General features: G+C 35.8%; 1 protein-coding gene across 2 annotated transcripts in view; it reads left to right on the forward strand.

The window, feature by feature from the left end:
- OLA1 (Obg like ATPase 1) overlaps window positions 1-27249 on the forward strand; it is a 95159-nt gene that overhangs the window by 64933 nt on the left and 2977 nt on the right. For both annotated transcript variants that reach the window (XM_053948142.1, XM_053948143.1), the window contains 3 exons: window positions 22657-22797; window positions 23486-23582; window positions 25665-25787. In XM_053948142.1, coding sequence (XP_053804117.1) covers window positions 22657-22797; window positions 23486-23582; window positions 25665-25787 — 361 coding nt within the window. The remainder of the gene's footprint in view (window positions 1-22656; window positions 22798-23485; window positions 23583-25664; window positions 25788-27249) is intronic.

Raw genomic sequence — 27249 nt, forward strand, 5'->3', positions numbered from 1 at the left:
TATTCTTGTTAACAGTTATTTATCCTTAAGTTACTGAATATTAAGTTACTTATTTCTTCTTCATATTCATTTATTAAGGCCTGTGCCTTTCAGAATGAATGAACATTGTTAGCCTGTCTTTGTCAACTAGACAACATAGAAGTTGTACATAGCCCTTAAAGCAAAAAAATTTCTCTTTCAAATCAAGGGGAAAATAGATACTATAAGGTTGTGTCTCAATCTGTTGGGTCATTTTTCCTGTATCTGACATGGCATTTAAAAACCAGCAGTTGTTCTTGTGAGAGTCTCTTGAGAATCAGAAGATGGAGAGGAAGCAGTTGAGTTAATTTGGAGGTGGGTGGCTGTGGTCTCACCTGGTGTAATGGGAGTAGCTCCTCCTCTGTGTGAGGATCTGATACCTCCTTGCTGCCTGTAACTGGAGGGTTTTTGAGAGGAAAACTCTCATGTTAGGCACATCAACAATTGTAATAACTGGCAGATGAGCTTTGATTTTAGAATTTTTTTAAAGCAAAAAGTGCTTTGATAATATTGTCTTTTGTTAAGAAATAGAAGGACAATACACTCATATTGCTTTGGTATTTTGGATTAGGAGCTTCAGTCAATATTGCTGTAATACCACCTCTTGAACAGTGTCCCAGTTGATAAGTTTCTTTCTTTTCATGATATGTTTCTCAGCATTGCAGTGTTTGATTTGCAGACAAGTACCTGTATATCCTTCTAAAATTCTGCTTATTGAATTCATTTCTTGAAACATTTCGTGCTATCACTTCCTACAGGGTTGTGTTAATATCATTAGGTTCTCACAGTTGAAGCTAATTTTATTTCACCTACCATTATTTCTCTTATGCATGGTGTTAGAGATACCTGTAAGGTCTGGGAAAAACACTCATCTTGAAATTGTTCTTTGTGAATGGTCTGCAACATCCCCTTCTCTGGGGGGAATATGTTCTGTAACATTGTTCTGTTTTCTATAAATAGCGACTACATGGAAACATCAGGCAGTCAAGCATTTATTATAGATGGAAAAATAATATTTGAGGAGGATGATTCTTTTATACAATTGGAAATGTAGGTTCTGAGGCTTTGGCACCCTTTTTAAGTTTCCTTTTCCTAAGTGACTTCTTTGTTTCAAAATTGACAGACACATCTTTCATTGATGATTATTTTGAAAATCTTATGCATTTTTTAAAAAATAGTTTTCATTTTAATTTTATGGTTATTTACAGCTCATTCCTTTGTCTTAAGTATATGGAAATATGTTTTCATTTAACTGCTTGTTTTTCCCAAGAAACATACCTTACCTTCCAACGTTTTGGCACAGTATTTAATTTTCACAGCTAGAGTTTCTTCTAATCACTAGTATGGATGACTGATGTTCAGATATTGGTAGTCACTAGTCTTACAGTGGATGGAACCATGTATCCATGTCTGGAAACAAGGAATAGATGCGTGTTCATGTTTAAATTGGAGAGGAAAGTTTGTACATTATATATGTTTAATTGAACTGTCAGATGAGGCATTGGGTATGATTATCTTATTATCCTTTATAATAACCAATGCTTGAGCTTAATTATTGTTAATTTAAAGAGAAGTTGATTAGAATATAAATCTAAATAATGTTTGGGACTTACTGTGTTCTGGTATTAATTTCTAAAGCCTGAAGAAATGTTTGGAAGATAAATATTTGAAAGAGACTTAAGTGTGTGTGCTGGTATTGTACTTCATTGGGTTTAATCAGATTAATTGTATATTGACTCTTCCTGTAATTCTCATGCATTGGCACAGTAGTACATACCTGAAGCAAAAATGTATTTAAATCCAAATGGCTTTTATTAAAGAAAAAAAAAAATCTTACACCTAATACATTGAAAACCTGCACAATGTTGCCGATCTAAAACATGTGATGGTACTTCCAGCTCATGTTTTATTTCAGAGGCTCATTAAATGCATACCTGTTTTTATTTAATAAAATTGTAATGTCCCAGGATATTCAGAATAATGAAGTGTGCATGCATGTGCATGTGTGTTCAGTTTCCCATAGGATTTTCAAAAATTATTATTAGTAGTATTATTTAAAAATAACTTTATGGAGGGTAAATGTTTGTCTTTGGCTCCCTCTATCTGCCTGTCTCTACTCGTCTTTGTAAACTAACATTTTTTTCATAACTTGATGCATCATATAGATTAGAATCAGCAGATAAGATATCTACAAGCATTTCATATAGGCATTTGGTAAAATAAATAAATAAATAGAAGTATGGTAAAGAGACATGGAAGACTAGCAAGAAATTCAGTTTTCAAGCTTAAAAGCAAGGTTAATGTCTTTGTGCTCAGACAGTATCTTGTTGAAGTACATTGCCATTCCATTCAGAGTCTAATTTTTGTACTAGGCTTTTTATAAAGACACAGCTATATGATCAAAGTGCAGTAAATAGAAATATGGGTTTAGCTGGCTGTCTTGCAGTAGTGTGTAGTGTCTGATAGCCTTTTGTTTCTGGTCTCTAGTTATTCTAGTACCCTACTGACATAGAAGGTAACTAGATTGTTCTATTACTGATTTCTGACAAACAGAAATTGTTTGATATGCTAAAGCTCTTTCTGACAGAAGATAGAAAGTTTTGACAAACATGCATGGCACAGCAAGTGTCCAATTCTAAAGAGCAAAATAAATGCAAACCACCATTATGGGGAACACAAACAGCCTGAAAGCAAGTTATCAGTAAGCAAATAATTGTTGAACTGTTATGAATGGAATAGGATGTTGAAATAGGGCATGATTGGCTGATGTTACATATGTCCTTGATTACCTTCCTTGTGCTTTTATCCTAATAAGTGACATTCTTTGTATTCCCTTGGATGGCTAGACAGTCTGACACTGAAGAAGAATAAATATTGCATGTGGTACACATTAAGCTGTCATCTAGGACAGCATTTATAAAAAGTAACTAGAAAAATTCATAAGAAATTCTGCAGTGCTACAGTTTCCTGGCTCCAGTCATAATTGTCAAAGTTCTTGACACATTCAGGTCTTCTGAAATGATTTGGGTTTACAGCTACTTGGTGTATGAATAATTATTAAGGATTCATTTTTTTCTGATAATGCAGACTGTTAATGTTCTCAAAATGATGCATTTTCATTGAAGACCATGGAGTGATAAAAAAAACCCAAACCAGCGTTGTGTATATAGCTAGTTCTCTTGCAGCAGTCAGAACTAAAAGATGTATTTGTATAAAATAAAACTTAAGTGATAAAATTAAGGAGCTTGTTTTCAAATGCTGTCTTGGCTCTTGGTAGAAAATCCATTATGAGCTCATGTATTGTTACAATTATTGTAATTTGGAAATGGACCTTTTTTGCATAAAATACCAACCTTCTGTTTTGCTTCACTGACTTGAAATTAAGACTCAAAAGCAACATAGCAGGATATCATCATCTCTGCAAGGGCAATGAAGAAAACCCCTTTTGAACTATCTAAGCTGATGAGTTAGTGTTTGAATGGTAATTATTTCACTCTTTAATCTCAAGAAGAGGGAAGTTTAGGAATTACATTCTTTGTACTCTTAAACCCCTGAATTCCTTGTGATGACTTGTACATTGACCAAGAAATTTTTAATGGCCTGTTTGTACTTCCATGTATTTATCTGTTGCCTAACACAATACCATGATACTTGCTGCAGTTTGACACAAAAATTAATGATAAATATTTTAAAGGCTTCTCACAGTTCTGTCACTGACCGTGTCGTTGGAACTGTACACTGTACTCATGGTATAACCTGGTTTTGCTTCATATGAAAACACAGCCTTCTTTCATTATTGTTTAGTTCATGTGAATAGGTTTTTTTTTTTTATTACTATTATTACTATTTTTTTAACTGAGTTAAGCATATCCCATAAGGAAGAAGGGGAAAGAAGCCTGTTACCACCTCATCAAGTTACTTGAGGATTAACATAATTTTATAGGTGACATTGTGCTTAATCTCATTCCTGTTCCAAGCAGCCTATAACTTACAAGATCTCATTGTGAGTAGCCTGGAATGGGAAAATAGACCCATTGGCTCTTTCATAAAATTTGCATTTAATGTTAAATGAAAGTCTTAAAAGAGTTCTTAGAAAAGGGTTGGGAAAAAAAAAATCTGTATTCATGTGAAGGGATAAAGCTGAAACACCTGTTTAGGTTGAAAAAAGTTTTCTCCAAGTATAACACTACTCAAATGTTACAGGTAACTGTTAACTCTGTGGACCACTACAGAGCACAAAATATTTGCCCAACTGGTAAATTGAACTGTAAGCCCCACTGTGGGAAATTGCTTTGCTGTGCTCCAAACAGCAGTTATCTTTGTAATTGTACCTGAATTCTTTTGTGGCTAATAGACAGTTATGTCCTTCTTACCATGACAGAATTAGTTTATTGCAATATTTTAATTGTAAAAATTTCAGGTAAGATATGTTCATGTAGTTTGAGATGAGCTGAGTATGATTTTTAATTGGTGCTCTGAGAGCACAGGCGTTGGAGTTGAGAATGTGCATAACCCCGCATTTCACATTCTAAACCGGCACTCGCAACAAGGAGCTTATCAGAGCAAATTGTCTAGTCCATCCCCTTCCTCACTCAAAACCTAATGACCCTTTATCATCATGGTTTAGATTGCTGGACACAGATGTGAGAAAATACAAGTAATCTACAGGTAACTACAGTAGCTGCACTGATGTTCTCAGAGAACTGACTGCTGGGAAGATAAAAAGCTTCCCACAGAGCCTGTGACTTTCCAGCAGCAAAGCACATCATGAGCTCATACATGAAGTTTTATTTGCTGAAGATTCACAATAAGATGCATTAGGACATTCAGCAGGGTCCCTTCTTAGATTAGCACAAGAATTCAGTAGGGTTGTTAGTTGATGCACTAGTGCATGGCTTCACACTAAATCTAGAAAGTGCAACAATACCAATAACGTTTCTTTTTGAGAACACCAAAAACTACAGCTGTAATGGAGTGATGTTAGCGTAGTTTGTTCCTTGTAGTAAGTCATCTAATGTCATTGGACTTTTTGTCTTCTTATGGGTAGTATTCAGGTGTGAAGCAAATGTTTTGTTAGGAAAAAAAAGCTGCTGGAGAAAAACTGTTGAAATAGAGTTAGTGGTACGTGCGAGATATGAAGAAGTAAAGTAGAAGTAAGGTCTTATAGGAAAAGACTAGCGTATAATTACCATCTTTTTTTACTCTGTATTTTTTTGTTGTAATCATAAACTAGATCGAAGAATCTCTATGTTCAGATATTTTGCCAAGGAATGGGAAGGAAATAAAATATTCTTCAGATAAATTTCACATACCCTAAGGTTAATAAGGTAATGATCTTGTTTACGATTTTAAATTTTTTAAAATTTTTTTTTTGTAATTCAAGAAGCGGTTTTTAGTGGTTCAGTAAGGTTGAAATGTATCTATTGAACCATATGGGAATGATCAATGTAAATCAGTCTGTCTGCACTTTCTTTCTCTTCTTAAGTAACTTAAGTATGAGCAAGTTACTTATGTAGAAAAAAATAAATATGAATGCTGAAATGCTTTTTCTTTCCCTCTTTTTTAATTATCTGTAACTTTAGAGGAAAGAGATAACATGGTATGAGAGGTACAGGTCATCCAGAAATGATGATTCACAGAGGGTGGTATTAATTACTAAGTAGGCAGTAAGCATTACAGTGGTCATCTTTGCAGAGAATGGTAATTCCTCAGAAAGCCTAAAATGCAAGCCTAACAAAACCTGTGAACAGCCTCCTCCCACCCAGAAAGAAACAAAATGCAAATCCCACAAACACCATATCCCTTCCTCTGGTAGTATGAACAGGACAGACTTATGTCTGTTTTTAAGTGAAGTCCTTCTGCCCTGTTCAATCATCCTCAAAGCTTCTGTGGTCTTAGGGAGCTGCTCTGTTGACAGTTGCTGCTGTTGGTGCCAAACCTTTGAGCAAGAGGGCTGGCTGTAAGGCTATGTCTCTCGAGCTGAGCCCGTGGCCAGGACAGCAGTCTCCTTAATTTTCTGTCCTGTTGTTTGATCCTCCATGCGAGTGATCTACAAGACACTCTGAAAACGATATAATCTTTGCTCCTCATTCTGTTCTACTTCTTTATGCCCATTTTCCAGCTTATGACAACCTGAATGGTAATAAACAGAACTCCTTATTGCAGAATCTAAAAGACACACTCTAAGAAATTCTTTTCTGTGATTACACATATCTTTTAGTTCACAGAAAAGACATGCAGAAATGTTTTCTCTTGTTCACTAGCAAATACGACATATGGGAAAAGAAATAGATATTCCCTTGTTCTATTTTGTCTTATGATTGAGGAAGACAAAAGAAGTCAAGGGCTATACATTCTAAAAGAATGATCCCCCCCCTTTTTAAAGTTTTAAATTAATTTTTATGAAATCCATGTACAAATTGCAGCAAACATTTGATATATCCTTTTGAGATACACTGCGTTTCATATTCAGTAGTGGCTTTAATTTTCAACTACAGCAGACATACAGAAAACCAGAAAAAACGTTGGCTGTTACAAAGTTTTGTTTGAGCTTTTTAAACTGAGTGATTAGCAGAAATAATGACCCTGTCAGCCTTAATCACATTAAAATGTGGTTAACATCATTTAATTTTTTCCACTTAATATGCGAAAATTTCCAGTAGATTTGCAGTGAAGGCCATTGAAATTCCATTAGAACAAGAATAAAAATTTCAGGCATCATTTATTCAGAGAGGGAATAAAGGTCTCGTCTGAAAACTGCTGAATCTTCCTATTAGAGAAACTATGAATCATTGCATTGAGCAGTACCTTTAGCTTCTGTAGTACTGAATCTGGGTTGCTTCTGAACGAGTGGAATGCATTTTTAGCGTGGTGCTTTTTAAAAATTGCAACATGTAAATGTTTTTTCAAATTCAGTAAGAGCTTTCTCTGTAAAGGATTATTATGTAATCTATTTTAACTGCTGTAGAGTTGGGGAAATGCTTCTGGTTTAGGCATTTCATCACTGAAGTTCCATACTTCGTGTTATTTTTATTGAAACATAAAATATGTCCTCTTTCTGATTGATTCATAATGCATAGTTGGGCTTGCTTTGTGGTGAAAAGCAAAACTGATGACATGCACAGCTTCGACTAGAATATTGTCATATCAAGGCTTTTGCACTCGTGGCATTTCTTATTGCAGGCTCCACAGGTTTGTACCAGAAGAACATTTACAATAAGGATGAATGTGCTAGAGAAAATATCAACTGCATCTTTTCTGAGTGAAATTTTTGTTTCAAGGAAAGATACAATATTGGTTAGTGTTACCATGTTTCAGATTGCTATTTTTATATCCCCATTTTTTTGTCCTTTTTCTGTGTAAAGACAAGATTTCATCTGATAAGTGGAAGCAGTGGCAGTACAACTATATGCTCTGTGCTTTTCTAGACTTTCCTGAAGGACTTGTATCTAATATTTCTTTATAATAGATATTACTGTATATATCTTTATTGTCTCTGGTACTTAAACTGTACAGTGGATTGTTTGTTTATTTTTGCTTATTAAACTGGTATTTTATACCTGAGCCGTGTTTATTTCAGCATATTACATAACTACTTTGTCCACTTTTTAGTGTGAAAAATCATCAATGTGCATTGGATTTGTGCAGAATGAATTTCAAAATGTCAGCATTTGTACAATTTATTTTTAAACAAAATTATAAGAAAGTGCAGTAGATTGTTAATGTAATGCTAAATACTGTGAGATACACAGTGGTTAAGGATTTTTTCTTTGAAATAGCTGTTGCTAAATTTAGGAATTGAGCAGACCTAACAGGAATTTGAAAGTTGAAGCATGAATGAAGCTGAGCAGGAAGTGGGTCTGTGAGCAGGAGCAGAACTGGTAAATCTGCAAATGAGATAAAAGGAAGTAGGAGTGTGGGAGTGACGAAAGCAAGGGTAGGAGGGAGGCGTGAATTCAGTGACATGTCAGTTCTGTGGGTCACATTTGGAAGCATCTTGCTAAAGAGCTCTTGGACCAGGATGGAAGGCTTTGAAGACTGGTGAATAACACTGGGAGAAGAAAGCAGAGTGAGCAACAGAATGTGAAGAACTGTTGGATGGGCAAGTGGTCATATTAGAGGGAAAACTATCAGAAGAGATTGTACTCACTAGTTTTTTCTCCTTGGAATGCATGGCATGAAATTCAGAGGTACTATGCCTTTTTGTTTCTGTGCTCTTACCAAGTACCTGTGACACCTTGCAGCAGAACAGCTTCTAGTCTACTGAGGGGCAAATGCTCACTGTAGTTCCATTAGCTCAACGATAGGTTTGTGTAATGGATATTTAATGAGTACATTCAGTTTAGAATTCAGCATGTTTATCAGTGGCTTTTTTATAAATTGGAAATTATGTGCTGCTATATTAAGTGTCTTAATGCTGTAGTGGGACACATTTCAAAGTCAGAAAATGTCACAATGAAGGTTGTCAGTGCTGCTTAGGGGTGTACCTTTCCTTTATGGCCAACCTTGCTCCGTGAAAAGGACAAGCTTGCTCTTGAGCATGCAATAGGTTTGGGTAGGTCGGAGACTCCTGATGACAGGATTCCCCTTTCCTGGAGCAAAACTCAATACTAACATGGGACAATAGAAGGAAGGCCTTATGTTAAAGGTACATGCTTGGAGATTTGGTGATGAGGGACTGGATTTTACTTTTGTCTCTTTTAAATCTGTGTTTGTGATACCATGTAGGAAAATTTAATTTAAAATTTTTACACACTTTAAAATACTCTTGATTTTCTTCATTTCACCAGTTAGTATAATGAAGTCCAGTGCTATTATTATTGCTATTTTAAAAATTGTACCTTGTCCAAATTTTGAGATTACTTACTGCCAAGCTATGCTTCAGCCACCTCTTCTGCTTTACCTGTGCTGTCCTTGTGAGTGGTACTGGTAACTAAGTATGGTACAATGGGCTACTTCTAACTTTATGTACATTTTATTTTGGAAGAGTAGAACTCATGAAGTCTGGTTGTTCGGGAGTTTTGAGTCTTGTTTCCTTATGACAGTGATCCCAAATTTATACTCCTCCTTTAAAAAGCAGTGACATCAGGCACTGAACACAGGTAGCATCAGTCCTACTGCTGCTGGTCAGCTGGCCAGCACTAGCCAAGTGGAGTATGTGGGGGTTGAGTTCTTTCTGCCTTCTTCCCAGTGCAGGCATTGGTTCTTACAAAAGGTGTAGGAACTTGATTTGTATGAAATTGAGACCTCTTTGTCTTCCTGTGCATTTCTGCATAGCATTTAAGTACTTCTGAATTCACAAAATGTAGCGCTTCCTTGTAACTATATGGTAATCCCTAAATTACTGTAATCCCTCCTCTGCATTCAGTACAGAACCAGTTATTGTTGGTAGCTACACAGTATAATGACTTCCATAAATTAATTAAGGTGGTGATTTGTTGTGGATTTTTTTTTTCCTAACAGTAGCTGATTGTTCTGCACTTAGTATTGGGAGGCAGTTCACAGAAGCTTGCTGCTGCCTTGGATTGAAAATGTTCTACTAATTTCCAGCCTATGCTTTTCCATGGCTGGCTTATTTCATTGGTGGTTCAGGCAGCTTTGTCCTGTAGACTAAATAGCATCTAATTCGTGTTTATCTCCTTATTTAAAGCAGGCATTATCAATTTTCTCTCTCTGTCATTTGCATGAGGTTCCTATCTCTCTGATAATCTTAGACCTGTTCTGAATGTAGCTCATCACAGCTGCACCTAGTGCTCCATAAGCTTTCAAGAATATCTTGTATGCAGGTACAATGCATCCTGTTAAGCAAAGGGAAGCATTTCCAGTAGGATCTGTAGATGATATTTGCCTTTTCCCTGTTGTGTTGTCCTGATGGCTTAGATTTGCTTTGAAGAACACTAACATAGTGTGATCTCCCTTCTATGTCACTTTCAATTGATGATGATGATGACTTTCCTTGAGAAAAATGTCTCCTGCTCCTGTATTGAACATAAAATTTGCACGCAACTAATGTTTGTGTCAAGGTCATTAATGTATTTAACATGATCAGTCCTAAGTTTGCTCCTGGTGAAATTTGATTTAGTACCCTAAAAGATTAATTTGTTCTCCTGTTATATCCAGTGTATTGCTCAGTCCTCAGTCTCTACAAATCCACTTTCCCTTCTGCTCCAGCTGAAAGAGTAGTTTCACACACAGCACACTATCAAATACTTTATAGATGTATTTCTCCTGCACAGAAAATCATATGTCATATCATTGAGAGAATAAATTTATCAGGATGTGCTTTATTTTTTCCTTTAAACCAAATTACTTGTGTTTACCCAAGGTTATTTTCTGTCATCATTTCTTCTTTGATGGTGTCATTACTCAACCAAACTAAGACTAAAATTGCATTGTATATGTTGATTAAGTGACTCTTTGGTGGAGAAATGCATAGACTTATGTCCCAGAATGACTGCCCAATATGATTTTTTAGTATTTTTCCTTTGACTAGGTCTACTTTTAACCATCTGTTACTTAGTGGGGCTCTTCCCTGTTGAGCAAGTTTTTCCAAACTTAAATTCTATGCTGCTTCTAAAACAGAAGAAAACATGTGAGCATTAAAATAGGAGCAGTGCTTTTAATTGCAAACCTCATTGAAGTGTTCATTGTTACTGAAACGTTTCTCAAACTGTATGTGACAGAAGAGGGTAGGTGATTGCTTGAAGCAAGTAAACAGCATTCCTAATGGTAAGAAAGCATCTGGACGGAAGCTGAATAATTCAATGTCAGTAGTGCTTAGGATGTGTGTATTATTTTTGTCATCACTTGCATAATTGGATGAAGTGTTTTCAACTGCTTCTTTTGGATAGCAAGAATGAATATATGGAAAATAGAAATCATTTTATAGAGGCTGTTAGAAGTCTAGATTTTTATTTTTTTTTTACTTGGGAGATGATTAATGTTTTACGTTTTTAATGACTCCACGTTTACTGTCATAGTTTTTCTTTTCAATGTAACTGTAGAGCAGATCACATTCCTTATAGTATATCCCATGCATGTTTGAACTACTTTGAAAAAGTGAAATGATGTGATGTTTAGCTACAGAGAAACGTCAAAAACAATGCATTTATATGATATGAAAGATTTGCAAGTGCAAGCTAGCAATTGATAGTAATATTATAATTAGCTCTTTATAACAGCCTGTTTTTTATTCATGAACATTTTCATTTATGTTGACAACTATCATGTTTGCCACCACACATGGAGCCTTTTCTTTACTCAGGAAAGACTGAACATGGATTAATATGGTTTTTGGGCTTATGTTCTGACTTTATTGAAAAATGGTTTCTGGGCCAAGTCACAAAAATAAAAGTAGCTTGCTTTTTAAGTTTGGCTTTTTGATCCTATTGTTAGTGCTAGTGTTTGTAAGGGTAAAGCATACCACAGAGCACTGTAACTTCAAGGTGGAGTTCTTTTCAGTCAAATTGGTTTTTATTGTTGAAATTGCTGAGGGTGTTGAGTGCTTCCTAATCCCATAACTGATACAAAAATCAAGATAGGGAAACGAACAGTTTTATAATAAATCAAATTTTTGTTTTGTACTTGCAAATAAAAATGTTTTGTGCATACCCACCCACAGAATAAGATTACTTCCTTCTGACAGAAATATACTTTGTCATTCCATTTTCAGCCTTAAAAATCTCTGTGTCTAAGAGATCCTTTAGTCTGTCAGATAAATGAAGCATGACACAGATCCAGATACTTATTCTGGCTTCTGAAAAAAATCAAAGTTACTGCTCCCCTAGGACAACTATGTTATAGTAGATGATTCAGACATGGTTAATTTTTTTTTCATTTTGCCATAGTTTAGACAGGTAAACAGACTGTGTCTGTGGAATTGAACATTTCTGTGACAGCTTTTCAAATTAGTGAAGTACATTTCATACAAGGCATCTCTGCACGCTGTGAAAATCCTGAACTCGTTTAGTGTTTTACTCGGACATGGACATGTTCATATGACAGTACAGTGTATGCTGTTGGATTTACTAGACATTGTTTTGGGGAAATTTATCAGCAGGAGGCAAGACCGAGGCCCATCACATAATTTTATGTGAGTGTCTTTGGCAAATAAGGTGAGGGTTATTTTCTAAAGCAGCCTATGAAATGAGGAGAGGGGAGATGCTTTAAGAAGGAAATGAGAAAGGGAGCCCTAATTTAAGTACTTTGAATTGCCCTCAGAAGAGCCTCCTACTTCATTAACTATATAGGGAGCAGAGCTAGATTAGGTATCTAAATGAGGGGTCTGAAATAAAGCCTTGAATTCTTTGAGTTGCTGTAGGTTGAGTATTAACCATTCAACTAAACACTTCTGTTGTTATACTGAGAATTTAGGGGATGTTCTTTCTCTGGATAAATGCCAAAGTTAATTTCTTTTTTATTGAGTAGCATATTCCAGCCTAATAGCAAATTTGGTCTTTTTTTCATCAAAAAACCCACAACTTAGCCCAGTGTCACCAGCTTCTGTGATACTTTTTACTCATCTCATTAAAACTGTTTCTTGAAACATAGAATTGTAGTATTGTGTGATCACAACGTGTGCGTAAGTAGTTGTTAATGGCCCAAGGGTGCAGGGGGAATAAGCAGTGTTTATTATTTAAAATCAAATATTCTTACTGTAGTAATATTTGACTCTCACGATTTTAATACTTATGGTAATTTTTAGCAACTGATAGAGGAAGAGAACATTCATGTGAATTCTTTCGTCTGGAGAGGTTCTGCAATAAAGATCACAAAGGCTAATTCTGGAGAAGTGAGGAAGGCATTTACCTCTACCATTTGTGAGAAGGAGAGGCTATTTCAGTAAGAAGAGAACTAGGGAGGAATCTGCTAACCCAGTATATTTAGGTTTCATGAAATTGTTGTGTGACTTCAGTGAAAGCCGAAACTAACAATATCATAGTCTGCATTTATGTTACCTATTGCAGGATTTTAAATTAACAATAGAGAAATACCGATTAGTCTTTATCGTCTCTTATTTCAAGTATCATTAGTATATATTTATTTCCTTACATGGGATTTTTATATAGATCTTATTTTTTTTTCTGGGAGTATGGCTTGGTATTTGCTTGCATGCATATAGTATATAAAAGAATTAAAGAATAAAATAAAATTGTAAATAATAATAAAATAACAAATAAATTTAAAATTATGCTATCCATTGTGTATTTCATGTAAACTTTCTCTTGTTAAGGCATCACATCTTTGGGTTTTTTCTTGTCAATACTCTTATTTATGAATGGCTCATAACTTTTTATGAGTTTATATTTGAGACTTTACTATAATAGCATTGACATGAATTGTCTTACTATGTACAGGTCTCTCAAGAATAGTTTTCCATCTGACATAAAGAAGTCCTGTCAAGAGACAAAATTCAAAATTATCATGCCATAGCATAAGCCTGACTATGGAATAGGAACTCTGTCTACTAATCTGTAATAGTATCTCAGTCATCATCAATTTGCACAGAAATCTTGTGACGATTTGCTCCTTCTGCTATAATTTATGAATGAATAATTGTTAAATTATTTTGTTATAGTTTTCAATATAATCATTCTAAACTATACATTTTATAAATGATAGCAGAAAGAATGACAAAATGTGACTTCAAAAGCATCTTTCTGGTCCAAAGTATATGTGCTTAAGAAGGGCTTGTTGTGCCCATAACTAGGAAATGTAATATGCACAGTTTGTTGCAGTCTCTGTTGTTATGTGGGTTCATCAGTATTTCAGTCTTGACTGTTCTTGATGCTTGTGACAGCCATTATTTTTTTGTCTTTTTAGTTAAGACAGAATTAGTGTTCACAATTGGCAGACCAAGGAGAACTCAAGGAGAACTAGAGGCTGTAAGCCTTTCACGTGCCAGGAGGTGCTACAGTGGCAGTGTGGTACCACTTATTGTTTAAGTCATAATTTGATTTGAATTGGTTATGATACCAATTTATAATTGGTTTCAATTACCTTAGTGTGGACCATAATTTGGGTAGAGATATTACTACAGTCTTGAAAATTACATCAGAAATTAATGATTTAAAAATGGATGTTAAGATCTTTATTCTTCGTGAATGATGCTTCTTACAAATGTTTGAAATACAGTTATCTTGACGGAGCTTTTGTTAGATTATATAAGCTGTATAATGTACTGAAACATATTTTCTTACTGGGAGCTCTACATATATATATATATCAGCAGAAAAAGTCATCCTGGATTATTTTACTACTTTGTCTTTCTACCATCTTGATGTTTTTTAATTCAAAATGGTTGTAGTCCACAAACTTTATTTTTCTGTTATGCATGCTTTATTTCTCCTAGATACAGAAATATTTTGTTGATTAACTACTGTCTGTTCTTGATTTACAAGTTCATGTTCTCTGGTATTATTTCTTTCACAGCTCCCACATCTTTCAAACCAAAAATGTTTCATGTCAGTTAAGGCAAATCTTTATATGAAATACGTTCAAAAAGTGGTTGATCATACAAACCAATTTTTAAGTGAAGCATTGTGTCCTTATGTGTTTTTAGCATGCCATTAAACAGCCAGTGTCTCTGGGTAGCTCTCTAGACCAGGTGAGCTGAGAACCCTCTGCTACTACCATTTTATGTTAGTTTTTTTAACAGAGCTTTATCCTGAGAGCATGACATGATTTCATAAGGATTTTCAGAATGTTGCCTTAATTTTTAAAATTATCTTGTCAACCAGTGTTTTCTGCCTGGAAGAATCCATTTGTAAGTGATCTCATATGGGATATTTTTTACTAAGGAGTCCTGCCATTTATAATCATTCTTCAATAATAAATAACATAATTCCTGATTGAACTTGGCTCCATGGCATTGGTGGTTTTTGGGTGGTAGGCTAATTTAAGATATGTTGTCCTTAGTAGTCTTCACCTGTTCCTGCATCACCCTTCAGTTATATTGGCACAGCCAGTTCTAAGGATATGTGGGAAAGTGAACTGGCCCATCTTAAAAGGCAGCAGCTGGAGAGGGAGGCTATGAAACAACTAAATTCTCCCTCCAAAAGCTGCTTTCTTCCTGGATTATTTTTGTTGGTTAACAGCTTGAGTGTACCTACAGGGAGTGCTGTAGGGGTCCTGCTCCATGTGCTGCAGCTGGTAGCAGAAAAGCAAGTGTAACATCTGGACAGGTAAGGAATGAGATGAGAAGCTCATGTCCAGGTTCTAAAAGTGTTTCTTTAAAATCTGGGATGCAACTTGTATAAAATAGTAGGTGCAATACTAGTCACTCCATCTAAAAAATGATTTTGCAGAATTATTGGGGATTTAAGATAATGGCCATGATAGAGATCAAGGCTTTGGAAGAACTTGCTTTGACACACAAGGCTGAGAACCTGGGATTACTTACATTTCAAAGGAGAATGTTAAGGAGTTATAAACACATCTATAATAAATGTCAAATGACAGTGTTGGTCAGGAACCTCTATGATTCTTTTTGTGATACAGTGTTAGTTGAAATTACAATGAAGTTTAAAAATGTAGAATCTGCATCCGGTAGAATGAGATACTTTATGTACCCATTCTGTCATAAAATTCCTGTGATCATGGGATGTGTGGCATGTCCCTAAAAGGTAAAGAATTTTAAGAGCTGTTCCACTTCTTGTTTCAAGGCTCAAGTCAATCTGTGTTAGGAGATGGGAGTGATATCTAACATGTGAGATGGGTTCTCCACACTGGCCTCTTGTAAGGTTCAGGTGGATGCAGTGACTAAATACTGGAGGTGATATGGACACTGGGCTATGGGGAGGTACTGAGGAGCTGAAAGCATTCAGGATATGCAGGATAAATGCAATGCTGAGTTTCTCAAGCTCTTGTCCTGAGGGGCTGAGAGGAGGTGCTTGGCCAGAGAGCAGCCCAGTGCATGGAGGCAGTGCTTTTGTTCCGAGCTATTACTGGAAAGCATTTGCAGATGAGGGCTGGGAAAGGGCTTTTTGAAATTGAAGGATTGCTGTGTTTCATCTGGCCAGCTGGGAACAGGGAGTAAAAACATAAACTTATAAGCATCACTGATGATTTAAGACATGGTTGCCGAGATCAGTAACAGGTACTCCCAAACCTTTTGTAGATTTGTCATCTTCATAAAAAACTTATCATGGTGAGGAAGAAGGTACCTTTTTACTCCTTAATGTTTTCCTGTTTAGTCATTCTTTCTTCTTATGTAATGCAAGAAGAAAGGGGTACTCAGAGAAAGGCAGAGCACAGTGCTCCAATACAGGAGTGACAACCACCTGTGCTTTCCTCTTCCCCTTCTTCGCTTCTGCCACAGACCATTTCTGTGATACAGAATCATTATATACATTCGTTCTGTTGTTTTTTTCCATCCCATCCTTCGTTGATTGTAGAAATTTGGAATGAAAGCTTACTGAAGCTATGACTATTTTCTGATCTCCATGAGGATACATATACATATTATCCTCATCTGTGCACAGCACTGAGAGCAGTGGGACCTGATCTCTGTGGAGTCTGTGCATGCTGCCAGAACAGAAAGGAAGGACATCACCTAGGCACTGTATCATGCAGTACTGGTGCTTAGGTAGATAAGGTCTTCCTCTCCCATCCTACCAAATCAACTAAACCTAGTGGTCCTCGTGGTTTTGGGAAGTGGCAAAAGAAACAATTCTTGCATAACTCATCACCATTTTAGCTCATTTGTGGTTTCATTTGAAACCTCATAATGTATGAGGTTTCAAAAGACAAAAGAAATTCACAAGGAGGAGAGAAGAAACAAGATATTTTTAAGTCAGTGATTTTTCTTTTAATTTAAAGAAAAACATTGGAACAATTCAATCTTTTAATCCCCTAAAAGCAACCCAGTTGTCTTCACAAATTCATGTTGACAGTTCGTTACTTATCTAGATTGTCAGATGAGTCTAATATTTTGTTTGTGGTACATGTAATGGTCTTGCGTATAGCAAAAAAATATACTGCATATTGGGATTTTTTTATTAAACTTTTAAAGTTTTCAGTGCCTCACAACATTCTCATAAACAAGATAGGAAATATTGGCTAGATGGAAACTGCTGGAAGTTGAATGTGCAAGACTGGTTGGAAGATAATACACAGAGCATCGTTATCAGTGGTACACTTTCCCAACAAAGAATATTGCATTATGAGATCTGCAGAAGCAGCTACTGGTTGAATACTGTTATTGTATTTCCATTAATGAGCTGGATGATGAGCATTCTTGTTAAATCTCTGGATGACCCCCAATCTAGGAGATGTCCACATATGTGTAGAACAAAATTAGAACTTAGGAGCATCTCAAAAAACAGCAGAAATCATTAGGAAAAAATAGCCATGGTGCAACTCCTGAGAAACATTTTATACAGGAATAATTAACTATGTAAACATAGTATTAAGAATAGCTAGTCAAATGGGGTCACTTAAGAAGTTATAACCTGAGCATGAGATAATGTTGCAGTGCTGTCAGAAAAAAGAAAATGCTAGACTGGGTTTAACAAACAGGAAAATCACCTGAAAAATGAGTTAATACTTTGGCTATTTTTAATGCTTATATGATATTATTATTGAAAGCTCTGAGAAGTGCATCGGGTACTGTATGCTATCAGAAACTTTTAGGCCAGTTGAAGAGAGTCCAAACAAAAAGGTTCAAACTTAGAAGTAATATGTGGCTTACAAGGAAAGCTCAAAATAAAAACTACCTTAAATTTTTAAGATATAAATAGGCAGTATATATTCTCAGTCCACAGCCTATAGGCTCAGTTTAACTAAAATAAAGGTGGCTTAGACTTCCCCTATGGAAAACTTCAACAATAGGGAGCAAGCACTAAACAAATTGAGTTTAGAAGCCTTTAAAAATCAGTTTTGTGCAGAACTGCCAACAGGAAGAGCCTGTTGGCATTTCTTAGTCCTCTTATTCTCATTCCTATCTGCGGATCTTTTTTTCAGTCTTTTGTAAATTTTGATCATTTAGTTTGATCTTACCTACATATGTTTCTTTCCTTCTTGTGATGCCTGATATTTTCTTTTTCCCTAACATACTCTTTTGTTTCTGCCATTTTCCACTCATAGTTCAGGTGTAGAAAAGAAAAACAATTGTTTCTCTTCCATTAGTTAGATGTTTTTTTTGGTCTTGATTGTACAAAAGCGTACAAATCACCTTTCTTCTCAGGGGTCAGTTTTTCAGATGATCTTGTCTTGCAGGTGTCCACTAAGCTTAAGCTTTCTCAGCAGCTTCTCTCTTCCATCACTACTTCAGATTTCCATCTGAACTCTGTCTCTGTTCCCAGCTGGATCTCTCATGTGAAACTCTCTCAAATATTGATTTGTGTGTAATGTACCTTCTGCAACTTTCATACCTTTTTATTTTGGTTGGCTGCAGGTTTTGTTTTTTTCTGCCTCAGTAAGCATCACCATTTTAAAGGCACCCCCTTCTGTACAACTCCTGTTTCTGGTGCTCTTTGCTTATTGGCCTTCTCAGTGAGTGCCCTCATTTTTAAACCTTTCTCCAAGGTCTTTTGCATCCTAATTTAGTATCAGGAGTTAACTCTGGTAGTTGTCCTGATCCATCTGCACTTGAAGTCACTGGCCCCTGTAGTTTATTAGATATTCTGATAATGCTGCTGATATTCCTTATGTCCTTATCAAACAACAGTCACAGTGTTAGATGGAAATGAGCATCTGAATTCTTCTTTAGTGTTTCCCCTGATCAGAAATTTGAGCGCTGCCTTCACTTGCAAGTTGATGAGGTCTGGTTTTGCACTTGCCTTGGTTTTGTTCTTGTGTCAGGTTTTTACATAGTCATAATATGTTCTTCTGCTTGCCATCACAGAATGAATGGATGTCTTGCTCTCTCTTGAGTCTGTAGTTTTTTTTTTTTTTTTTTTTTTCAGAAAAGATATTTTGTCTTCTGTTTTCTGGCATCAATCAAACTTCAGTTGAGGAACCCTCTGTATTTGCTGTTGGCACACTCCTCTCCACAGGGAAGGGAGGAACCAAGCTACCCGAGTCGGGAAAGTCTGTTGGATGTAGCAGAAATCCCGCTCTGTTACACTGTTTTCACTTAGTTTTTGGTTTACTTTGTTAAGAAGGGTTTTCATCTCAAGCGGTTCCTTGTTTCTTAAAGTAGTTTCAGCTGTTAATCAAGGTCATTGGTGCTGTCAGTTCTTTTTGGTTTTTTACTTTTAATTTTGTTACATTTCAGTGTGCAGTGAGGGTTTTTAAGTATCAAAAGTCTTTAAGCATAAAATCCAATACTTTTCATTTTTCATTTTCAAGTATAGCATGAAATAACGGAGAGATACTCCAGGGTTTGCTTATCTTAACAAAGGCCCAAAATGAGTGTACTATTGCTGTCCTTTCACAGACATACATAATTTTCTTTGGAAAAATTATGTGCTCAAATAAAACAGACTTTGACATTAATTGTTACCATTTGTTAAGACCGTTTTGTTCTGTTTGTCACACTTGGTCATCCCTAACAGGAAGGCAAACATGCACTATTATTTTACTGATTATTAGTTAAGCATTCTGCTTTGGGAAAAACATAAATTAGAAATACATCAATATTTATATTTGAGTGTTTACTTTTTTGTGTATTTTCTTTATTTTGATTACATTTAGGGGAATTCCTTGATACTTTTTAGTAATTCCTGTGACACTGAAAGTCACAAAAGTAAAAGACTCGGGCAGAGAACCTGCCTGTACAGAGTGGGATGCACTACCTTATTCTTTTAGCAAGGCTGTAGCAGGTCTGATGTCAGTCACTTCAGAGACCTTTAGACCTCAGTGCTCATTTATTGGTAAAATGTACCAGCTTTGCTCCTGCGTTATGAAGATCGTCTGTCAACACTTTGAGATATTCTCCTTTGTTATTAAGCTTGTGATGCTCTACACTGTCAGGTTTTTTGCCAATTATAGTTAAGGTACAATGGTGTATTCACTGGATCAAAGTCTCACACTGGCGGTAGAGGAATGATTTGTAAGTCTTTATTCATCTGAATCGTACAATAGAATACCTGAGGAATGCAAATAATCCCTCTAAGGACTCAATAGAAAAGCTGTTAAAATGACAGTCTAAGACTATTATTATTCTGAATTGGTGTTTTAGCCAAAGTAATTATTTCTTATCTTGTTGTTCCACAATAGTTCTTAGTTTATTAGTTATGATGACCATATTTACCAAACAGAATTTGAATCAAATTTTTGACATTGCTTTCATGCTCATTTCACTTTTTCGGGTTTACACATTTTATTCCATCTTTCTTCACTTGGCACATTATTTAATTAGTCTGGAGACCAGTGTTAGATAATTCCTTAAAAAAACCATCTATAAAAGATGTACGCACATGCGTCAAAGTACACTTATGAATTGTGGATTCATTTTGAGATAGATTTTTTGTAAAATATTGGCATTTTTAAGCTCTGAACTTCGATATCCAAGTTGTTAGCCAAAATAAATTAGTTAACTGCAAATGTTAGTTTTAGAAATGCTGTTAAATGACAGATGTCCCATTGAGAAATACACCTTAATTCTGATTTTCAGTTCAGATGTTTTTGAAGGCAATAGTGTTTCAGCATCAGTCCTGGATACCAAACTATGTTTTCACTGGGTTACTGGAGGCAAGAAAAGATTAGTATAATGAGGATTGAGAAACATTGATGGAGTATTTACATAAATAAATGATAGAAGACCAGCCTTATAAAACAAATGTGTGAAAACTGTTGAGTGAACTTCTATATTCTTTGTACCATCTAAAACTCTACTCAGTTGGCCATGTACTTAATCTCATAATAGCTCTGATCCCCTGCTATTTTCTCTGACAAATGTGTGTTGATGAACTTGTGGTTGAGTTCATTTTTTTCTGAAGTGACATTTGCATTGATTATTTAAAGGTTTGCAGGCCACAGTTTCAAAGCACTTTAGTATAATAGCCGCTAAAACCTTAGTCTAAATCTTGCAGATTAGCAGGACTAAGAAAAAGAACTCAGCAAGCATAAAGCCCTGTGCTGTATGGTGGGTGCTTCAGGTCTGAAACATCGCTGGCACCCAAAGTGCTGTGTTTTATGATTTGATTATTCATGTACGGGAAGTATTCCCATGGCTCCTGTGTTTGTTTGCTGAGCATAGAGCTGTCATTCTTACCATTCATACATGTTTAGAAATAGTATCCTATTAACAGTAGTGAACTCCTCCCAGGTAATTTATAAAGGTCTCCCTTAAACTTACAATAAATACTTGCAGCCATGAATATGATGCTTTTGTTTAAAGATTTTTTTAAACACCGTCTACTGCTCTAAAGTTTTCACAGAATCACAGAATATTCTGAATTGGAAGGGACCTACAAGGACCATTGAGTCCAGCTCCTGACCCTGCACAAAACATCCCCAAGAGCCACACCATGTGCCTGAGAGTATTGTCCATCTGAGTGAAGAAACTTTTTTGAACACCTGACCTAAACCTCCCCTGACACCACTTCAGGCCATTCCCTCAGGTCCTGTCACTGGTCACCACAAGAAGAGATCAGTGCTGCCCCTCCTCTTCCCCTCACAGGAAGCTGTAACTGCAGTGAGGTCTCCCCTCAGTCTCCTCCAGCCTGAACAGACCAAGTGATCTCAGCTGCTCCTCACACGGCTCCACCTCAAGGCCCTTCACCATCTTTGTTGTCCTCCTTTGGACACTCTCTAAGAGCTTTATAACCTTCTTATATTGTGGCACCAAAACTGCCCCCAGAACTGGAGGTGAGGCTGCCCCAGAGCAGAGCGGAACAATCACATCCCTCGCCTGGCTGGAGATGCTGTGCCTGATGTACCCCAGGACAGGGTTGGCCTTCCTGGCTGCCAGGAGGCCACCAGTTTTGTTCACTTGAGTAGGGTAATTAACATTCAAAAACTAACACCCTAAGTTTTTAGCTCTAAATCTGTTGTTTCATTTAACTAAAAAAAATTATGCACAGCAAACTATTGCAAATGCTGCCAGTTACTGAAGATGAATAGGACTTTTTTTTTTCTTTATTTAAAAATAATCATAGTATAATAGCCAGAAGCTTTGTCCTGGGACAACAGTAGAAAGGTAGGAAAAACCAGTGGAAACGTGGAACTGTGTTGATCAGCCATGGCATACTCCAAGATCAATACGCAGAAAAAGCAGGTGCATCTTGCTACATAGGAGTGTAGTGTTCTTTCCTATCTGCTAATACCAGCAGTATTAGCTACTGAGATGCTTTTTTTTTTTTTAATTTAAAAAGTCAGGAAAAACTGAAGGCCCTCAGTTTTACCACATTTGATAAACATAATTCTTAGGAGTACATTTTTCTCTCAGAAAGTTTTATTCACTTTTTAGATTGCAAGTATTTAACCTCTACCAAACACCTAGTTTGTCCCAAATTATGCCTATTTCTGTAGATTAAATGCCAAACAGAAACCAAGAAACAGGGAAATGTTAATGGAGTACACCTGAAGCAATTGCTGCCTGTTAATGCCTTGACCTTGGAAAGCAATACACAAAAAGATGGCATCATAAATCCGTGCAATTCTTATGAATATGTATGTGCTACTTGATAATAATGAATGTGGTACAGCCATGCATGCACTACAAGATAATGTTGTGCCCTTTGTTGTCTACAGGTTGATAAAAATTAAAGAGTGGGTGGACAAGCACGACCCGGGTGCTTTGGTCATTCCTTTTAGTGGGGCCTTGGAACTCAAGTTGCAAGATATGAGTGCTGAGGAGAAACAGAAGTATCTGGAAGAGAACATGACACAAAGGTTAATTAGCATTCATTTTCCCTACACTTTATTATCAACTATTTCCTTGCAGTAATTTAATTGCTTGCGCTGATAGAATAATAAATGACAGAGTAATTACCATTATAAAGAGAGAATCTTCTCCTTTCTTTACCATGAGACAGAGTGAAAAGATTTATTTTAAATTAAGTTTTTAACTGTCATCTGTCATCTCTGTACAGTGTTTTAATTATAACATAGGTATTAGTTATGTATATTTTTGAGAAGGAATGATCACCAAAACTGTGTTGTCATCTATGGGGAATAAGGACAGTGGAGAAAATTTTGCCATAATTTTCTGAGGAACTAGAATAAATTGTTTCAATATTGAATTTCAGTCAAACAGATATGCTTTCATGACCTGGAGTCCTGAAAATTGCATGAGACAAGAGTGCTGCCTGATAGGGTGATTTATATTTATCCCATGTTTCTATAGGTTGCCAAATAAACAAATCAAAATACTATCTGTATGATTTTGCAGTAAAAAAGTAGTTCTTCTGAAGAGAGTTCAAAGTAAAAGGCTACTGCAATTATTGTTCTGTTCAAAAGTAGACCTGGGATCTTGAAAATATGTGATGTCTTTCCACGTAAATTGATTACTTGGCACATTTAGCTGTTTTATGTGTATATGCTGAATGAATTGGATTCCTTCCCCCTTTTTTTTTTTCAGTGCTTTAGCAAAGATCATTAAGGCTGGATATGCAGCACTCCAACTAGAATACTTTTTCACTGCAGGCCCAGATGAAGTGCGTGCATGGACCATCAGGGTAAGATTCATACTTATTCATCAGCTATATCCAGTTCCACACTATTGAATTCAGATTGATATCACTGACTTTGAAGTTTGTCATGGTGGCGGTTAGCTAGTCATTACAGATGAGGTTTTTGTCCAGGATAACTTTAATTATTTGTGAGCTGCTGAACAGTGAAAGTGGAGCTGCATTGATTGAGGCAGGTAACAATTGATTCTGCCTATTACATAGTCTGAATTTCTTCATCCTGTAGAATCTGTCTACCCTCCTCCTGTGGTCAGAGATAAGACGTACCAGTATTGTGCTTGCTTAATCTGTGTGACTGGGTTTGTCTGCAGTGAAATTGATGTTGCTTTTCATTTTGTATTCACTAAGTTTGTTTGGGTTGCGGATGGTTCATTCCTCCTGTGCTTTGCTGGGATTACATTTTAGCAATAAAAGCAATATAACGTCATTATATTCCTCATGGATACACAGTTGGGCTCCAAATCCTAAAATCAGTGTGCAGTAATTCAGGTCTTTTACTGACTTTAGTATTTAGACCTAGTTTATTTTGGTAGTTTTATATGTTTATCTGGGAACTTAGGTAATGTCTAAAACAATATTATGTATTTTAAGTATTGATGTAGACTGGTTATAGCCATAGACATCAACTGATTTATTTGATTTGTTCCCCGAGGACAGTAAGAGCTGAGCTGTAGTGGTTTGCCTTTGAATGTAAATATGTTGTAATATAAAGATCAATATAGAAAAAATATTTTGGAATGTGTACAGCTGCAAACTCTTACCTTAAAAATTACAACCATATCAACTTTTGGAGGTGCAGTTCAGTCTTTGAGCTTCTGTTTTTCCATCAGTGTATTTAAGGCTGTGCAATGAGTTTCAGTGCTGTATTTAATTTCATTTACTGGAATTAATTTGTTTTCATTAATCAACATAATTTCCTGTAAATTTATATTTTTAATAGTACTGCTACAGATGTTTGTGTATACAAATGTTTGTGTTCTAGCATGTTAAACTTATTTTCTTAAAAGCATGTGTGGAGTTTTTTTAGCTTTTTCTTCTCATCTCTGTTTACACGATAACTGGTTGCTGAAGTCCCTGAAACAGTGACCAAAATAACATAAAAGCAGAATTTTGTTGTTCTGATTCTTGCCATAGTTTTTAAAAGCATATTGTGAAATTCCACTGTTTTCAGCAGGAAAAGTGCTTGCTCTTTATTAGAGAATTTGAAAGCTGGTTTATCTTAAGACTGATTGTGAGTATCTTTGATTTAATGTGCAAAGATACTTAGTCAGGTAAGCATCAGTGAGTAGCCATATTAACCCAATACATCTTTTATTGTAAAAACTGTGCTTTACAGTGTCAGACTCCTTAGCACTTTAACATGCTTTATTAAGCAGCCTTTAGGTCACCATTATTGCTCAAATTTCTCTCCATGGTTGTGTGTGCATAGAATGTATGTCCTTGTAATTTAAAGCATGCAGCTATAATGCATTCTCCTCTATTGTATAAACTTACATTTTTGTATAGTTGTCTGTGATTTTTAGTTTTTAGTGATTCAGTTGTTGATGTTTTGGTAAGAATACTCAGTTTGTTCTATATCAAACATACTAAAATTATTCTGAAATAAAAGCTAATGTGTTCGGCTTGACATCCATACATAATTTCTCATTGCAAACATTGTTCGCTATGCATGTTAGCTTTAATTGAAATTATTTGGATGCAAGTAAAAGTCTTGAGTAATTCAGATTTTAAAGTTATTTAAAAATCTTTATCTTCCTCACTTTCTGTGTAGAAAGCTAGGGGTTGAAGCGAATCTCACAACAAAACACAGTCATAGCTTCTAAAATCAATAGTGCTGTTGATACCTATTAGGAAAAACAAAGCTGCTGTTCTTTAATGTCGGCTGGTTTATCTGTGGTGAAGGCGCTGTCTGTGTCCCAGTATTGAGGATCGCCCAGCTGCATGTGTGGCATTTTAGCTGATATGAAACAAAGTTTCAGCAGAGCCTTAAAGCATATAAAAAAGGAGAAACCTCTTTCCTGCAATCAATCTTCTTAAATGCAATTAATTTTCTTGTCTTTCCTTTGACAGAAAGGGACGAAGGCTCCTCAGGCAGCAGGGAAGATTCACACAGATTTTGAAAAGGGATTCATTATGGCTGAAGTAATGAAATATGAAGATTTTAAAGAAGGAGGTTCAGAGGCTGCTGTTAAGGTGAGCTCCCCACTTTTTCTTCTCCCTCCAAATGTGCCATTCTTCCATTTCAAATTTGAATTTTCACTGGAAAAAAGTTCTTAATGCTAAGTGACTCTTCAGTCACCTCTAGCAATAGACCAAAAACCATTTTCATCTTTTACTTAAGAAAGAGTTCAAATGTACCAACTTACTGGACAGGAATGCTGTATTTCAGTACCCAGGATATAACAGTGCATGGACTACATGTCAGCACTAAGACTAAATGTTATGCTAATGTGTTGGAGTGTTTTTCTCTATGTTTACATATTTATGTTCAGAATTTAATAAGCTTTAAAACTGACTTGATTTTGAAAAATCAGATTTTTAAGGTGAGAGTTTTTTGAATCACTTCTAAAAGGAAACATGAAACATAGAAAAATCTGTTTCTTCTAAAAATGTGTCATCTTGTTTTGAATAAAGGTATTAAAAATTTCAGATGCAAATGGTTAAGAAATAGATTATAATATTGTACCCTTCTTTCAGGATTAGGGGGTTCCATTTCTAGGCTCTGATAAGCATAATTAGGATCTTAAAATTTACCATTTCATATTTTATTCAATTGCCCTTTGATGTCTCAGTCAAAAATGCCATGCCTTACTTTGGTCATTCAGGGTGGCTACTATGTGCTGAATAGACAGTAAAGATATTTAATGGAAAACTTTTCTCCTTGAGCCTACTCTTCTTTGTGGTAACACTTGTGTTGAGAAGAGTTTCATCTGCTTTCTCAACACTAGAGGGCAGAGACTGCTCAGGTGCCCAAAGTTGTGCCCTTTTAGAGCTGACAAATTATATCTGATTTGATGTTATTAAGTATGAAATGAACTTGTACATGGCAAAAAATGTCATAACGAAAGCTGTTCTTCTCTGCATTGCTAATGCATTATTTCCTTTTTCTTTAAGCAGAAAAAACGTACCTTTATTTCATACGCATTTGATTTCTCGTTTGGCATTTTGACATTTTCTTAAGATTCGTATTTTATGAAATTGCAATTACAAAGCACATTAGTTTGATTTACTCAATCTCAGTATTTGAAGGTTTATACACACAATAATGTGTTAAAGAATTTAAAAGGTTCAGCTTTATTGTTTGCTATATGATAGCTTGAAAGGTATGCAAAACTATGATTTCAAATTCAGCCTATTCTCAGTGGTATCACTAAGGAAGATCATACTGAGCAGCGGGACTTTAATAGATTTGTTTGAACCCCAGGAAGTGAGGGAAAAAAATCCCATATAATTGGTTCATTGCGGCATGTGAACTGCTTTATGAAAAGGGAAGTAGAGTTGTAGTTGTAAAGGGAAGCCACAGCTATAAATAAATCTGATATTCTGCAGTCAGAAACCACTTTACATAACAGATTCAAATTTTGCCACCATCAGTTTTTGATGCTCAAATTATGAGTGTTTTCCCTGAGAGGCTGCATCAGTTAACACCTATTAA

Source organism: Vidua chalybeata, chromosome 7 (assembly GCF_026979565.1).
Source record: "Vidua chalybeata isolate OUT-0048 chromosome 7, bVidCha1 merged haplotype, whole genome shotgun sequence".
Taxonomy (NCBI): domain Eukaryota; kingdom Metazoa; phylum Chordata; class Aves; order Passeriformes; family Viduidae; genus Vidua; species Vidua chalybeata.